Source organism: Panthera leo, chromosome E3 (genome assembly GCF_018350215.1).
Source record: "Panthera leo isolate Ple1 chromosome E3, P.leo_Ple1_pat1.1, whole genome shotgun sequence".
Classification (NCBI taxonomy): Eukaryota; Metazoa; Chordata; class Mammalia; order Carnivora; family Felidae; genus Panthera; species Panthera leo.
This window is the reverse complement of record NC_056694.1, coordinates 5,343,452-5,360,140: the sequence shown is the minus strand read 5'-3', so window position 1 is coordinate 5,360,140 and position 16,689 is coordinate 5,343,452. Positions and strand designations below refer to the sequence as shown.

At 46.3% G+C, this 16,689-nt stretch overlaps 1 protein-coding gene across 2 annotated transcripts in view; it reads right to left on the bottom strand.

Annotated features, from left to right (window-relative positions):
• The window catches only part of LMTK2 (lemur tyrosine kinase 2), a 78,222-nt gene extending 62,067 nt beyond the window's left edge, over window positions 1-16,155 (bottom strand). For both annotated transcript variants that reach the window (XM_042922952.1, XM_042922954.1), the window contains exon 1: window positions 15,790-16,155. In XM_042922952.1, the coding sequence (XP_042778886.1) occupies window positions 15,790-15,877 (88 nt within the window). In that variant the 5' untranslated portion in view covers window positions 15,878-16,155. The remainder of the gene's footprint in view (window positions 1-15,789) is intronic.
• Window positions 16,156-16,689: the final 534 nt, after the last annotated feature.

Here is a 16,689-nt window from a genome sequence, read left to right as displayed (position 1 = left end):
CACTAAAATACGAAGTTTAAGCAGAGGGGCGAACTAGATACAACAGCTTGCAATCTGTACTCCCGTGTATCAGCTTGCTAGAGCTGCTGTAACAAAGTATCAAAACTAGGGGGCTTAACCAATCCTGGAGGCTACAAGTGCAACATCAAGGTGCCAGCAGGTCTGGTCCCTCCTGTGGGCTGTGTGGAAGGATGCGCTCCGGCCACTCTCCTGCCTTCTGGGAGACGGCCGTCTTCCCCCTGCATCTCCTCCCATGGTCTTCCCTCTGGATCCGTCCCCGTGTCCAAATTTCCCTTCTTTATAAAGACGCGGTCGTGTGGGATTAGGGCCTAATAACCTAATTTTAACTCGATTACCTCTGTAAAAGCCCGATCCCCAAACAGGGTCACGCTGAGGTAACGGGGGTTAGGATGTCAACATATGAATTTGAGTCGGGGTGGGGAGGGGGGAATACAATTCAAAACCAATTCTATGATGCACGTTTGAATGAAAACAAGAAAAAAACAAAAACCAACAGCTCAGAACAGCGTGTACACAACGCTACCCCTGGGGAACAGTGGTCACCAACAGGGAAGGAAACCGGGTGTCTGGGGGATGAGGAGGCGCCCTTACATCCCTTTACATTCTTGAATTTTGTACTGGGTTTTCCCAGTTTTCTTTAGCCTGCCGTCCAAACTCCTTAAGAGGCCCCAATATCACTCATGGTCGGCGACCACCTGCCCTCCACACCGGGCTCTCATCACCTCGAACTCCCTCCCCGCATCTCGTTTCATCTGCCATGAGCCTCTCACAGTCCTTCCAGGCAGGCCCTCTGCCCCTTTGGAGTCTGCAAATTCACATCCTCCCGGACCGGGAAGCTCCCGCACGGACAGCACGGACGGCCTCCCTCCACTGGTTCATCGTCACCACTCAGCTCTCAACTTGGAAACCGCCCCCAGGCCCCACAGGTTAGAGTGCCCGCCTCTGGAGCCCCCAGCACGCTGTTCGGTCCACCGCAGGGTTTATCACACCGTGTATTTTAAATGCCCAAACGTCCTCCCCGCGAGACTGCAAGCTCAGCGGGGTCAGTGACCAGGACTGGACACTCCGGCAATGACTCCAGGGCCCAGGACAGAGAGCCTGGCACTCACTCAGAAGGGGGAGGGGGTGGAGTCAGGAAGATGGCAACTGAGGGGCCGGAGAGAAGGAGGGAAGACGGAGAGAGAAATCCACAATTCGTCTACTGGTTACCAGAAGAAACATGCTTTCAGGGTCAAACAAGGAAGATTATAAAAGCAGCATTCCTTCGACAATTTTATGCTCTTATCTGGCAAAGATTTTCCTCCCATTACTAGTCACAGTCCAACCGACACCGGCACCGTGTCGGGGTGGTTCCGACCCTTCCCACTATTAATAGTTTACCACTTACTGCCCAGGTCACAGACAACTCCCACATGCTTTATTTACCCGTTTTGCAACTCGTGTTTAGGAGTATCACTATTTTCTTTAAGGAGTAAGTTTTCTCAAAAAGTGGATCTCCCCCTACTTATGTTCTCCTGTGATAACGAGTATTTATTCACACCTGTGCCCTCCACACACTTCATTTTGCTGGAAGCTGTCCGGGCAGAGTCACTCTGCCAGCAAGACAGGACTTGAAAGGTGCCCTCTCCTCCCTCCACAGGAGCCCCCACCAGGAGGTGCTGGCCTGGGCGGGGGGTGGGGGTGGGGGGAGCCCAGCACATGAGCAGGGCTCCACTCCCAAACTGGTGAGAGAAGGAGGAAAAGGAAAAAAAAAAAAAAAAAAGGAATCCTGACAGATGCCTTCTAAGATAGGACACTAAATTTGCTTTGGGGGCGCCTGGGTGGCTCAGTCGGTTGAGCGTCGGACTTTGGCTCAGGTCACGATCTCACAGTCCCTGAGTTCGAGCCCCGTGTTGGGCTCTGTGCTGACAGCTCGGAGCCTGAAGCCTGCTTTGGATTCTGTGTCTCCCTCTCTCTCTGCCCCTCCCCCGCTCATGCTCGCTCTCTCTCTCTCTCTCTCCTTCAAAAATAAATAAAAACATTTTTAAAAAATTTAAAAAAAATTTGCTTTAGTCTCAACACTGTGTATTAATGTGCCCAGGCCACCATTACAAGCCACTGCACACCCGGCGGTTTAAACAGAAATCCACGGTCTCACGGCTCTGGAGGCTGCAAGTCCAAGATCAAGATGTGGCAGGGTTGGTCTCTTCTGAGGCCCTTCTCCTTGGCCTGCAGATGACAGCTGTCTTCTCTGTGCCTTCACGTGGTCTTTCTGTTTGTGCACCCTTGGTACCTCTGCCTGTGTTCGAATTTCCTCCTCTTATGAGGACACCAGTTGTCCTGGATTAGCAACTAAGGAGCTAATGGCCTCGTTTTAACCTATTCACTTGTTTAAAGACTTTACCTCCAAACACCATCACCTTCCGAGGGACTGGAGGTGGGCTGGGTTTGAACCAGGACTCAACGTGGCCCATAACGCTGTACGTTTACTAATTTAGGAACAGCATCCCCACTGGCAGGGGACCCATCTTGGGCAGCACATGCTGCCTTCCTCCCTGGGTCCCAGGACCGGGGAAGCAAGCACCGCACGTGTGTGTCACTCTGTCGTTTTCTCTTTTCTCTACCCTCTGGTCTCTGGAAATTCACATGAGAGATTTTAGCGGCTACTTAACAAGTAAAACCGCTCGCTGGCCACTGGGCTGACTAGACAAAGGGAGCTCAGTACAACTCAGGGAAGCTAAGGACCAGCCATCTTCCAAACTGGTCCTGACACAAAGTCCACTTCTAAACACATAGTTTTGGCTTTTTTTTTTTTTTCCCCTTTTTTCTGTAAGGGTAGGACCAATAATTGGACCTTTTCCAGTATTCTGACAAGTAGCTTCACATCCTGGAGACTTAGGAAAATGAACCATCATCATACTACTTGGGGGAAGAAATTCAGACGATCACCGCAGATCACGTATTTCTACTTAACAACTCAAAATGACAAACCCATCTATCATAAAGGTTTCCTTGCACAGAATCTTGAGTCACTAAATGTTTTCCTTGCCTCCTAGTATAACACTACATCTCTTTATAATAACATTAAATAATCTAGAACCTCCCTAATGTAATCTAATATTAGGAGAACACAAAGCATAGCGCTAAATACACTCAACCACACACAACAGTAAAGAGTGCATTGATCTAGTTGATGAATCAGAGATTCCACAAAGACCCCGAAGCCAGAATATCAACAGCCTAGAAAAACATATCGTGCTGTGTCCTAATCACAGACAGTGAAGTGTTCTTTTTGTTCGAAGATGATTTTCAAGGTCAGCCAACCCAACCGTTCTCTCGTACTTGCAGAAAGGTTACATAATTTGAGTGCTGACTGAATACCTGTGAACACGATCATTTTATGTGACGTTGCTGTTTCTCTTTGCCTATTCCATCAGATGGTTATCAAAGATTCATTCCATTCCAATTTTTTTTAATTTTTTTTTTAACGTTTATTCATTTTAGAGACAGAGAGAGACAGAGCATGAATGGGGGAAGGTCAGAGAGAGAGGGAGACACAGAATCTGAAACAGGCTTCAGGCTCTGAGCTGTCAGCAAAGAGCCCGACGCGGGGCTCGAACTCATGGACTGCGAGATCGTGACCTGAGCCGAAGTCGGTCGCCCAACCGACTGAGCCACCCAGGCGCCCCAATTCCATTCCAATTTTAAAAACACTAACTAGGACGGAGACTACCACAGAAGAGCTAATCTAACATGGTAACAGCCCGGCCAAAGCAATGTCAGGTTTACAGAACTCTGTCAGACTACAGTGCTCCTATGCCCAGGGAAAAAATGGCAGGGATGATATTTTATGAACTACAATCTTAATTAAGTTGATGGCACAGTTTGGTCGTGGAGCAATCCACAGTGCTCAGATGTCTGTAACAGCACTGAATCAGGATCTTTCTGCAGTCCAGGAAGGCAGCTCAGGAACAGGCAGCATCTGGTTCCACAAGTAGAAACTCAAGGCCAGCCTCCCAGGGCTTCTTCCCCCATAAGTGGTCACTTCAGTGTACCACTAATATCCAGGGGAAAGAACATTGTGTCTTTCCATAGGCCTTCCCTCTGAAATCTGTAGAAACGCACAGGTAGTCAATGGCAGTACTGGATTCACGGCACTCAGCCAATACAATTTCTGCACGATAGGATCCACGGACGGGAGAGAACCTCAATGTGTGTTCCTCACTTCCCAGGTAGGGCAGGCCCTAAATACCCTAGAAAAACACATCTATCTTCAAGTTTTCCTATAGGACTTTGATATAGAGTCTATGGTCTCAGAAACTTTCTAGCTTCCTACAGTCTCACTGAAATTCTTGCTAATATGATTGAAATGTATTCTTACTTAGGCAATGTGTCTTTCTTTCTCTTACTTTCTCTTTTTCCTTCTGTATGTATGTATGTATGTATGTATTTAGAGACCACAAGTGGGAGAGAGGGACAGAGGGAGAATGAATTTAAATAAACTTAGGGGCACCCGAGTGGCTCAGTCGGTTAAGCGTCCGACTTTGGCTCAGGTCATGATCTCATGGTCCGTGAGTTCGAGCCCCACATCGGGGTCTGTGCTGACAGCTCAGAGCCTGGAGCCTGGTTTGGATTCTGTGTCTCCCGCTCTCTCTGACCCTCCCCATTCATTCTCTGTCTCAAAAATAAATAAACGTTAAAAAATTTTTTTAAAACAAAAATCTTTTTAAGCCAAAAATATTTTTATCACCTTTAATTAAACAGTACAACTTCATTTCATAGGTGGAAACTAAATTGTTATTCTTACAAATTGTTTTTTAAAAAGTTAAATATGAATGTGGACACTGAGCCTCATTATATACAAGTCAGAACTTCAGTTTCCTAATTTTCAATAAGGAATTATCTTTAGTAGTTCAAGGATCTTCTATATGACAACTATGGTTAAGTTTCATCTCCGCATTTTCAGACAGCGAACAGAAACGGATATCCAGAGGAGAAACGATCGGAAATAGTCTCTGCGTGCACACCACACAAAGCAGTGTTCCAAGGGTACAAAGCAGAGCACTTGGTGAACAGGGTGGTCTGGCGGGTAGGGTCCCTCATCAGGATAGGTCTGCCACTGAGTGACTGCTGGGACTGAACTCACCACACGGAATGGCCCTGAGCCTCAGCGCCTTCACCTGTAAAGTGGCCGGTCAGCTTTAAAACTCTCTGTACAAGGATTCATCATTCTAAAATTGTATGAGTCTACCAAGTGCCTGTATGGATAATACTGGAAATCAGATCTTTTATTAAAGTTAACTGTACTTTTCTTAAAGAAAATGAAGTTCAATTACAGGTTTCGGGACTGTACCCAGGCAGCAGGCTTCTGATGCAGCAGTCCCGGGGGACTATTTTGGTTAAGTTTGTTGTTTTTTCAGTGTCTCACCAGCAATCAGTGTCCTGGTGTTGCGTTTTAATAATAGTCTGAAGTCAGAGTCAAGTGGGGTTCTGCGCTGTGACGGGCAGGCTGCATCCTTGGAAAGTAACCGTTGCTGCTGACACAGAACCATCCTACACAGGCACACTGCCAGGTGGAACCAGGAAGAGGCATTTTTTTTTTCCTTGTGAAAGGAACACAGGCTGAATTTACTGGGGATTTGGGGAAGAAACTGCAACATGAAAAATACTTCAAACTTAGTGGCTTATCTGAGAGGCAACCAATAGACCACAAGACTGGTTTTGCAATAAAAAGCTGAAATTACAAAATTTTACAATTGCTCACTGGTTAAAGTAGCAATTGTAAATGTGCAAAATGATTGCACAACTCATCCTCCTCTACCTTCTAAGTCCAAGATGCCTTAGAGATTTACTTCCTATAATTAAAGGTTGCAATGATATCATGTCAAACCCAAGTCTCCCATGCACTAGAGCAAGCAAGAGAAAAGGCCGTTTTCGGGATGGACTTTAAACATGGGCCTCAGAAAGGAAAAAAAAACCATGAGCCTTTAAAAAATTAAATAATAGTGTTTTCACTATGGGATACCAGCAGCTTCCCTCCCAAAACTCACTACGGCGGGGGAACCTGGGCGGCTCAGTCGGTTAAGCATCCGGCTCTTGATTTCAGCTCAGGTCACTATCTCACAGTTCATGAGATCGAGCCCCATGTTGGGCTCCAGGCTGAGCGTGGAGCCTGCTTGGGATTCTCTCTCTCCCTCTGCCCCTACCCTGCTCTCTCTCAAAATAAATAAACTTAAAAAAAAAATCACTGTCGTAGATGTCTGTAACTAAATTCTCTTCTCCCATCCAAGGCACACACGTGTTGCCAAAAACAAGTCCTGAATTATCTGTACTAGTATGTGAGCCTAGGATGTTCTTAATCAAACTGCACCCATTATACAATCATTACAATGTAGCAGTTTCAGAGATTAAACAGTGTACTTTCTTTAGCTCATCATAAGACTATTCTGTACATGCCAATACATCCACAGCAAATATACAAAAATATATCAACGGGCTTAAAAAAAAGTACTTGTGGGAAGATATGAAATAGGCTACAAATCCCAGGCTATTCTAAAATAAGCCAGCTCAGAAAAATAAACTTTTTGAAAGCAAGACGTTAATGACATGATATTATCCTGGAAAGAAACGGCCCTGTGAGTTACTGAATAGGTCATGAATCCGGGGCTCTCACACTGCCGTGCGCACGTCTCACCTGGGGAATCAGGAATGTCCCTGCGTTACACCTGCTCTCGCTTCATTTCCTTGCTAATCTGAGCTCGGGCGGGAAGAACCCTGGGCAGTCCAGGGCTGGCATGTCTACACCACGAGGCTCTCGGCTCACAACACTGGCATCTGACTGTCAGGCTTCCAGCTCGCAGTTTTTACTCGTTATTTATACGAGATATTTATAAAACGTAAAGAGGCTATTATTTATACTGACTTCCAGAGAGGGACTGAAATTAAAAAAAAAAAAAAAAAAAGCCATTTAGAGCTGTGACTGTGTTCTGCCCTGCAGTGTTTAAATTCCTTTGTGGTTATCGCATACCTACTTTTCACAGGAAGCTTCTTCAGAACAATATTCATGTGCTGTGGTCAGGAGCAGAAGTCTCTTTAGAATTCAGGTGTTGACATTAATTTTTAAAATTTAAATTGTTCTTCCTTCCTTGAGTCTCACTAGTCACCCAAGCCAACAGATTTCTATCAAATAAGTGATTGGCTCGGCGGGTTGAGCGTCCAACTCTTGATTTTGGCTCGGGTTGTGATCTCGAGGTTCATGGGACTGAGCCCCACATCAGGCTCTATGCTGATAGCGCGGAGCCTATTTGGGATTCTCTCTCCCCCCGCCCCCGCCCCTCCCCTGCTCACGTGGAGACTGGAAGAAAAAGGAACTTCAAAGTGGAGAAAGTTGACAACAGGTGATCACAGCCAGGTGGTGAAGTGACCGGTCATGTTGAAAGCATGTACCCTTGACAGGACATGATTAGAATGGCACTTTATCTCTGTGGTCTTCCTCCCAAAAACAGCTGACCCCGGTCTAACCAACGAGAAAAACATCAAACTCCTCAAGAACTGTCAAGATCACTGAAACAGGAGAACATACCAATGAAGCCCGAGGAGACAGGACATTAAATGGAATGTGGTATCCCGCACCGAAAAGGGACATCAGGGAAACACTACAGAAACATGAACAAAGTATGGACTTCAGTTGATACTAATGAATTATTAGTAGTGGCTCCTTAGCTGTGACAAGTGTATCACACTGATGTAAGACGTTACCAAGAGGGAAAACCCTGCCTATGCGGGAACTCTTTGTACTATCTTTGCAACTTTTCTGTAACTCTAAAATTGTTCTAGGGGTGCCTGGGTGGCTCAGTGTGTTGAGCATCCAACTTCGGCTGAGATCGTGATCCCGTGGCTCGGGAGTTCGAGCCCCACATCAGGCTTGCTGCTGTCAGCACAGAGCCCCCTGGGACCCTTTGTCCCTCTCTCTCTGTGCCTCCCCCACTTGCGCTCTCTCAAAAATAAATAAAAAACGTCTTAAAATATACTAAAAAAATAAAATTGTTCTAAAAGATAAGGTTTATTATTAAAAATAAGGCCACTATAAATGGCCTTGTTGCAGGCAACGGGCTGTGGGCTGTGGCTGGATGAAAAGCAAAGTTTGCGGGAGCGTGAGAGGCTCTAGGCTGACATCCTCTCCTTCTGGCTCCCACACTCTCTGGAGTACTGGTCTGCAAGCTTCGTTCCCCAGCACCGTCTTCACCAACCTCACACACAACCTTTGAGCGTCCACAGCCTGTGATCATGCAGATACTGGAAACACCGAGGATGCAGGACACAGTCCTTGCAGTCCTGGTAAAGAGACGGGACTTGAAGAAACAGGTGGCAGCTGCTAAATGCAAACGGGAGACTGGGACAGGCAACCCAAACCTCTTCCGGTCACAGAGCCCGTCGGTGAAGTTTCTTCACATTCCTTCCACTTCATGTGCATTGATTCACAAACCATAAAACGTGTTAGTGTGCCAATATATTCTGTACCTTTAAAAGTCACGTATGCCAACATTTTTAAAGGATGAAACGAAAACTAAAGGCTGAAGCTCCAAAGTTTCCGTCCCGCACCCCATGGAACATCATGTCCCACAAGTAAACACTTCTAGTGGGAGGTCACTGGTGGAAGAAAGCTCTGGGGTCTGGGCGAGGTCTTGGTAGGGCACTGGGGCTGCAAAGAGGTGAGAAGAACTGAAAGAAAAAGACGACAGCACACAGAGGTGCTAGGAAGAGCCAGACTACCGCAGACAGAATATATATGGTGAGCTGGGAGAGAGGAATTCGCACAGAATAACCTGCAAACGAAAGCATACTAACTTAGCTCTTAAAGTGCCATGAAAGCCAGAGCGTGGGGGCAGGCAGGGACCGCCGATGCCCCGCCAGGCGCATGACCTTTGCTGACCGATGCTTCCCAAACTGGGGTCAGATGCTGCAGGCCAGGGGCTACCCTAGCCACACCACAGCACAGGGTTTCAGCGTACCTGAAATCGATGGTAATTTAAGCCTTTTCCACAAACATATACTACACAGTAAAATGCAAAATCCGCCAAATTGTCAAAAGCAAAAGGTGTCAACACCATGCCCCAAGCCCCAGGAGGGTGGAAGTGTACAAAGTCACTCTTTTGCAGTCGGGGGGGGGGGGGGGGGGGGGGGGGGGGGGGGGGGGGGGCTGCAGAGCACTGGTCTGGATGAGGATGAGCCCAGGAAGACCTTGAGAGGTGAGGCACTCCCCATGTTGTGGTTTTGGGCACCTGGCGTATTTGGTGTTAACAATTCTAATTTCGCCCATTTTTTTTTTTTTTTTTTTTTTTTTTTTTTTTTTTTTATAGTAGGAAATTTTTTTTTTTTTAATTTTTTTTTTTCAACGTTTTTTATTTATTTTTGGGACAGAGAGAGACAGACAGAGCACGAACGGGGGAGGGGCAGAGAGAGGGAGACACAGAATCGGAAACAGGCTCCAGGCTCTGAGCCATCAGCCCAGAGCCCGACGCGGGGCTCGAACCCACGGACCGCGAGATCGTGACCTGGCTGAAGTCGGACGCTTAACCGACTGCGCCACCCAGGCGCCCCTAATTTCGCCCATTTGAATCACAATAAAGTCAAATGAAATTTGGAATCTCTGCCTTATACTAACCATTGGGGGAAAAAACACCTTTTTAAAAAAATACTGAGGTTATTTTTCTGATAGGCCTGTTCTTTGTGGCAAATAACTGTAATGCCGAGGCATGGTTCCAAATTAGTCACTTGCTAACAATTTAAAAATACTTCACTCCAATATTTTGCTGTGACACACTGATTTTACCATATTTCCTCAGCTTTCTCTTACAGCGTCTTCATATGAAGATTTACAGAAAAGTTGAGAATCTAATCTAAAAAAGACCCTAGATGTAGCAATCTGTTTTAGACCAGGAGTGATTGTACAACTTTTCCTCTAATCTTTCCTTCCTCGTCCCTGAGTAATAAATAAACCTTTTAAGGGGCACCTTGGCTGGCTCAGTTGAGGGAGTATGAAGCTCTGGGTCTCAGGGTCATGGGCTTGAGCCCCATGTTAGGTGCGGATTCCTTTAATAAACTTTAAAGAAATAAAATAAACTTTTTTAAGAAGAGTAAAACACAGCTAGAAGGCTACAAAAATACAGGGTGCCTGGATGGCTCAGTCAGGTAAGCACCTGACTTCAGCTCAGGTCGTGACCTCCCGGTTTGTGTGTTCAAGCCTCGAATCATGCTGACTGTGCAGAGCCTGCTTGGGATTCTCTCTCTCTCTCTCTCTCTCTCTCTCTCTCTCTCTCTTCCTTGTTTTCTCTCTCTCTTGAAATAAATAAGCTTAAAAAAAAAAAGACTACAAAAATACATGATTTTAAAAGACAGAGAGGAAGCAACTCAGTCACAGTCATCTCTCCAAATGACATTTTCTAAGGGAAGGTCTCAGCCCTGTGGTGGTTCTACCACAGCCCAGCTTAACGGGCTGTCTTCAGGGACGCTTTGTGGGAGTATACATTTTGTTTGGGATCAACTCAACCTCCACTGCCTGCAGTTCCTTTAAGTACATTAAAACCAGAAACTGTTCACGTGCAAGAGCTTTAATTATCTTGACATTTAAAAACGGGTTTATTACATAAAAGTGGGCTAATCCAGATCATCTTAAATAAGTCAGACTTCTCTGTAAAGGATCTCTTCCTCACCCATCACACAGCAAATTATTTTAAGTAACAAAGGTTTTTAAATTCAGCAAATTCTAGGCATGCCATAAGCAGCTACCACGGTGAGTTCCTTCTTGGAACCATACCACTCACCATTAGCTGATGCCACGGTAACCCACCAATTTTACAAGGAAATCTGAAGCAATGAAGACGCCTAACGTGGCCGACATGGCACACCAGCATGATGCGACCTCACCCTCCCCAAACCCTTTAGGTAAATATCATCATCCCTTTATTTTTTAATTTTTAAAAAATGTTCATTTATTTATTTGGGGGGGGGGGGGGGGAGAGAGAGAGAGAGAGAGAGAGAGAGAGAGAGAGAGAGAGAGAGAGAGAGAGAGAGAGAGAGAATGAGAATCCCAAGCAGGCTCCGCACTGTCAGCACAGAGCCCAACGCAGGGCTCAATCTCACAAACCATGAGACCATGACCTGAGCCGAAAGCAGGAGTCAGGTGCTTAACCAACTGAGCCGCCCAGGCACCCCTTAATTTTATTTTAGAGAGACCGCGCACGCGTGAGTTGGGGAAAGGGGCAGAGGGAAATGGAAAGAGAGAGAAAAAAATCTCAAGCAGGCTCCACACTCAGTGCAAAGCCTGATGCAGGGCTCAATCCCATGACTCTGGGATCAATCATGACCTGAGCCAAAATCAAGAGTCGGACGCTCAACCAACTGAGGCACCCAGGTGCCCCTCAGCATTTTTTTTTGAGTTGAGTTTTGAGAAGCTCGGAGAGGTCAAGTAACTGGCCCAAGGTCTCAAAGCTATTGAAGCGGCAAAGGAAGGCCTCCCACCCAGACTACCTCCAAAGTCCCAGTTCTGTCCACAACACCCGCTCCTCCGTGACTGGTTCACGACTTACACTCTCAACAGGACTGAAAGGTTGGATTCTTTTTATACGTCCATCTATAAGGACTTTTTTGAGGACTCACTTGTTTGCTTCAGAACCCTGGCCACCCCTTACATTACATTTCATTTATGTTACAAATCTTTTTTATTACACGTACAGCTGTTATCTGACACAGCAGACCCAAGGACTCTCTAAATTTCAAGACAATTGCATGAACAGCACATTGATATCAGCAAAACTGTAGAGATTTGATAACTTCCATGCTCATCAGCTACAAAACTGTTGGACAGACTTCCTATTACTGTGCAAATGAACATACTTAGTTACCCCAAAAATACCACCAACTGAGAGCAAATACCAACACTCCCAACCTAAATGAAATCTTGAGCCTCACAGCCATAAATAAATCCTGAGATGATCAGCACGAAAAGCCTGTTGAAAATAATTTTTATTTCTCAGATGCCATCGAAATAAACACAAAAACTCACACTTAGAATTCACTTTAGAAAGCACTTCCTTTACTGCAGAATCTTTCTCAAGATCCAAGGCTGTTTGTTTAATCTAAAATGAGAGCCCGGTTTCACTAGCTGCTGTTTAATAAGTAGCTGAGTCCCACTGGCTTCACAGACTTGCGTGAGCTCCTTTATCTGGAACTGCTAACAGCTTCCTCTGTACTCTGTGACCTAATATGCCACAGGACAACAGAAGTGGGCTTCCTGGTGTAACCACTATCCTGGTATTAATAACAAACAGGGGACTTAGGGGAATGTATACAAATACACTATCTCTTTCTATGATGTGACTGAGAATCTCACAAAAGGTACATAAGTGTTTTCTAAGACAAGAATGACCTCATCACTAGGAATGGAGAAAAGAATTTCTCAACTGTAACCTTAGTCTGGTCGTTCAACGGTGTGTGAAAACAGTGGACTTTCTCCCTTTATGTAAGCTTTCCAGTGAGGACGGACACGATCTCCGTCTACACAGCCAGCAAGGGCCCTTGCAGAAATACACATTCTCAGGAAAAGGCTCCCAAAGAGGGCAGGAGCGACTCCCAGAGCAATAAAGACAGGCCCAAAATAAAGTTCAACCAAGAAATGCTTTCCTTGTACACCTGAAACTAATATAACACTGTACATTAACCAACTTAAAGAAAGAGAGAGAGAGAAAGAAAGAAAGAAAGAAAGAAAGAAAGAAAGAAAGAAAGAAAGAAAGAGGGGTGCCTGGGTGGCTCAGTCGGTTGAGTGTCCAACTTCGGCTCAGGTCATGATCACATGGTTCGTGAGTTCGGGCCCCGCGTTGGGCTCTGTGTGGACAGCTCAGAGCCTGGAGCCTGCTTCAGATTCTGTGTCTCCCTCTCTCTCTGCCCCTCCCCCACCTGTGCTCTGTCTCTCTCTCTCTCTGCCTCTCAAAAATAAAAAAAATAATAATTAAAAAATGTTTTTAAATATATTTAAAAAAAGAAAGAGCGAGCCTTCTTGCCTGATAGGCAAAGGCAATCCACGTATTTACAAAGCTTAATTATGACTGAATGGGTAAATACCCTTTTCAACTTCCGAAACCTAGAAATGAATTTTGGATGAATTTTGGCTGAATTTTAGTTAACTGCCTCATTTCTTTCCCCCCATGCAAATGGGCTGGCAAAGGAAAACATTCAAGTATTTTTTCCAACCTATTTTTGATAAGCCACGCTTTCTCCAAGGCACTATCAAGCAGTTTGGAATTTAAGTGGAAAGAACAAAGCCGAGGAGGCAAAAGACTACATGCGAGGCATGTATCCTGAATTTGAAAAGGGCCAGCCTACTTCTGTGTGGAGCGCAGTCCCCACAGAATCAGAGGCTTGAGGGTTACAACGCTTCCAACATTTAACTGCCCTTTCAGCTCACATATATGTTCAAGACGGGTTCCTCTCTCTTAACCAGTGAGCTCACTTACCAGGATCAGCTCAGAGGTTTCTTTATTCTTCTTGGTCACACACATCCTCATCAAGAATCCATCTCCATTACCAGGATTAATAATCTCTTTTGGATGGAAACACAAACCCACAAATCTACGTGTGACTGAGCACCTCTTCCACAGAATTTAACCCCAGGGACCTGTCACTCATATGCCACATGTCTAATTGTATTCCTTCTGAGCAACAGAATACGAAGGGGAAATCTGCAAAAGCTGCTATAAGTCACCACATATTTCTTTATGCTTTATTCATGCCAAAATTTGGTATTTCTATTTATGGATTACTTTTCCTGATTGTCTTGTTTTACAATGCTCCCCCAAAACCTCCAATATTCTGATCTGTACCTCCGTAAAAATGGAGGTGAAAGTGAAAGAACGGAATAAAAATCATGTTAAGAGGTTTATAAGGAGGGGCACCTGGGTGGCTCAGTTGGTTAAGCATCGACATCAGCTCAGGTCATGATCTGGTGGTTTGTGGGTTTGAGTCCTGCATCGGGCTCTGTGCTGACAGCTCGGAGCCTGGAGCTTGCTTCGGATTCTGTGTCTCCCTCTCTCTTTGCCCCTCCCATGCTTATGCTCTGTCTTTCTCTCTCAATAAATAAACTTAAAAAAAAATTTTTTTTTAAAGAGGTTTATAAGGAGATACATTCCTATAGGTTCCCACATAGAGTCTATTTTTCAAAATATATAAAAACTTAAGTGCAAAGTCATCTGGAAACTTCTTGAATCCCTTTCACATAAATACTCTTTACACACTATACTACTCTGGTGCTAATTTTCAATTTCACCATCAGTTTCAATATCACCATCCACGTTCTTCTGTATTGTCTTTTACAACTTTGTCACTTTCTGTGACTCATACCTGGGCTGCATACACTTCTCATAACATCCACTTTTCTTGTCTATCAGATCAGAAAACAGAATTCACCTAACAAATATTTGATCTAAGGCAGTGGCAAAAATTTAGCGATACGTTACGTGGTACAGTGATAACAGTTAATACCCAACTAAAGGGCACTCAATGACAGAACTTGGTGTAGCTCTGGAAACATTATTTATAACTTGCATAGTGGATGCGTTTGTCTTTACTGGGCAAGGGAACTTCCACATTGTGTAGCCGGTTAACATCGTATTAAAATAACTCTTAACCTCAAGAGTATTCCGAAACACTTACAAGACCTAAGGTGGGGAAGTGGAAAAATCACATAACTAGGGAAATCTCAGACATGGGTTTCAGATGTGGCTCCGCCTACAATTTAGCTGTGTCACCTGGGGTAGGTCATTTGACCCCCCCAGGGCCTCAGTATCTTCAACTGCGAAACAAAGATATCAGGTTAAATTTTCTTTAAGGACTCTTTCAATTCCAAAATTTCATGAATCTATGAAATTTCAGTCTCTCCTTACTTCAAAGACAAGCACTAGATCTTAACCCAGATTTTTTTTTTTCTTTAAAAAAAAAAAATGACTCAACTTGGGATGCTTTCCTCGGGTAAAGTTTTATCTGGGAAAATAAACCACAACTGAAGAGGATGTCGAGAAAATGGGGAGGAAAAAAAGAAAAAGAAAAGAAAACCACACACTGACGTAGCTAAAATAGAAACTTCAATCACCCTTGGGCCATTCTGTCAATAGTTATTCAAAGACTGCTACTCTAATCACTGGCTTCCTAAAATAGAAATATTTACAGAGTTGTTTCCTTTCCATTCCTTGAGATTCAATCCGAAAAAAAAGCACAGCGTCTAAAATCAATTTACAACTTCAGAACAAGTTGCAGGGAGCGAATGAAACTCCGCACAGTTCATTAAGCCATTTGCATTCAAGTAAAATTAGGGCTAAGAAACGGTTCTTAATATAAGATGTGAGAAACGCACAGAAGGCAGGTGACATCTGAAAGGGAAGCAGAACTGCCAGAAAGGGATGTAGGCTGAGGACCTCCGGGCAACAGGTTCAGAGCAGGTACCGCAGCCTACGCCGGGAGGGGTCGATCGCTGCCGCCCGGCTCGCCGCCCTCCCCGGGCCCAACCGCATCGCCTCGCCCCCGCTTCGGCCCTGGAGAGGCTGCCCGCTCCCCCACCCCACGCCCCTGCGGCAGAAACCTCCCTAATCGCTTGCTTCCCCGGGGCCTCCCGCCCTGGCAGGCCCTCCGATTCCTCGGCGTCGCCGGACGGGGCCCGCCGCCTCCTCCCCTGCCACCGCCGTCGCAGCGGCCCCGCAGCCTGGGTTCCCGCAGCCGCGTCCCCGCAGCGGGCCCGCTCACCTGCACCTGTTTGCGGAAGTGGCGCGGCCCCGGCACTGCCGGCGGCCAGGAGCAGCGGCAGTAGCAGCAACGCCGGCGGCCCCGGCATCTCGCCCACTGCACGACCCCCGGGGCCGGCTCTCGGGTCTCCTTCCGTCGGTCCGTCCGTCAGTCGGTCCTGCCTGCCTCAGCGGCACCCGCGCCAGCTGCTCCTGAGCACACGTCGCTTCGGCCAAACCTCAGCCCGGCTCCTAGTCCGCACCCGCCGCCCCGGCCACAGAAACACCATCCTTCCCGCCCGCCCGTCTGTGCCGCCGCCGCCGCCGCCTCTCAACAGCAGCAACGGCAGCAGCCCTGCGGAGCCGCGGGCCAGGGCAGCCGCGCTCCTGCCGCCATGATGGGCTGCGTCATGTGACGTAGGGTGGGGGCGGGATGCCGTGACAAACAGCCCAGCCAGCCAATCGTCCGTTCCACACCGGCCCCAGAGGCCCCGCCCACCACCCTGAAAGAGGGAGGGTGGCCGCCGGTGCGCCCCCTGCAGACCGAGGAGTGCGTGGGCAGCAGGTAATGCCGACAATTATTTTAAATTCTAAAATACAGGGAAGTATAAAGAAGACAATAAAAAGCATTCAGAATCCATCTGATTTTTTTTCAGTATTTTAAAACGAGCAAAACTAGGCCTGTTTTGTCTTCTGCCTTTTTTACTTGGCATAGCCGTTTTAGGCTCTTCTCTCCTTAGGTTGACCTATACATCTTAGCAGCCATCAAGAATACTTGGGCTTTTATTTCAGTCCAACAAGAATAGGATGGCTCTCCCCTCACACTCACTGACTCAGCTCCTGAGCTCAAGATGTTCCCTTTACCAAGACTGCCCTTCCTGTCCTCTCTGGGCCACCTGGCACACTCTCTGTCATCTATCAA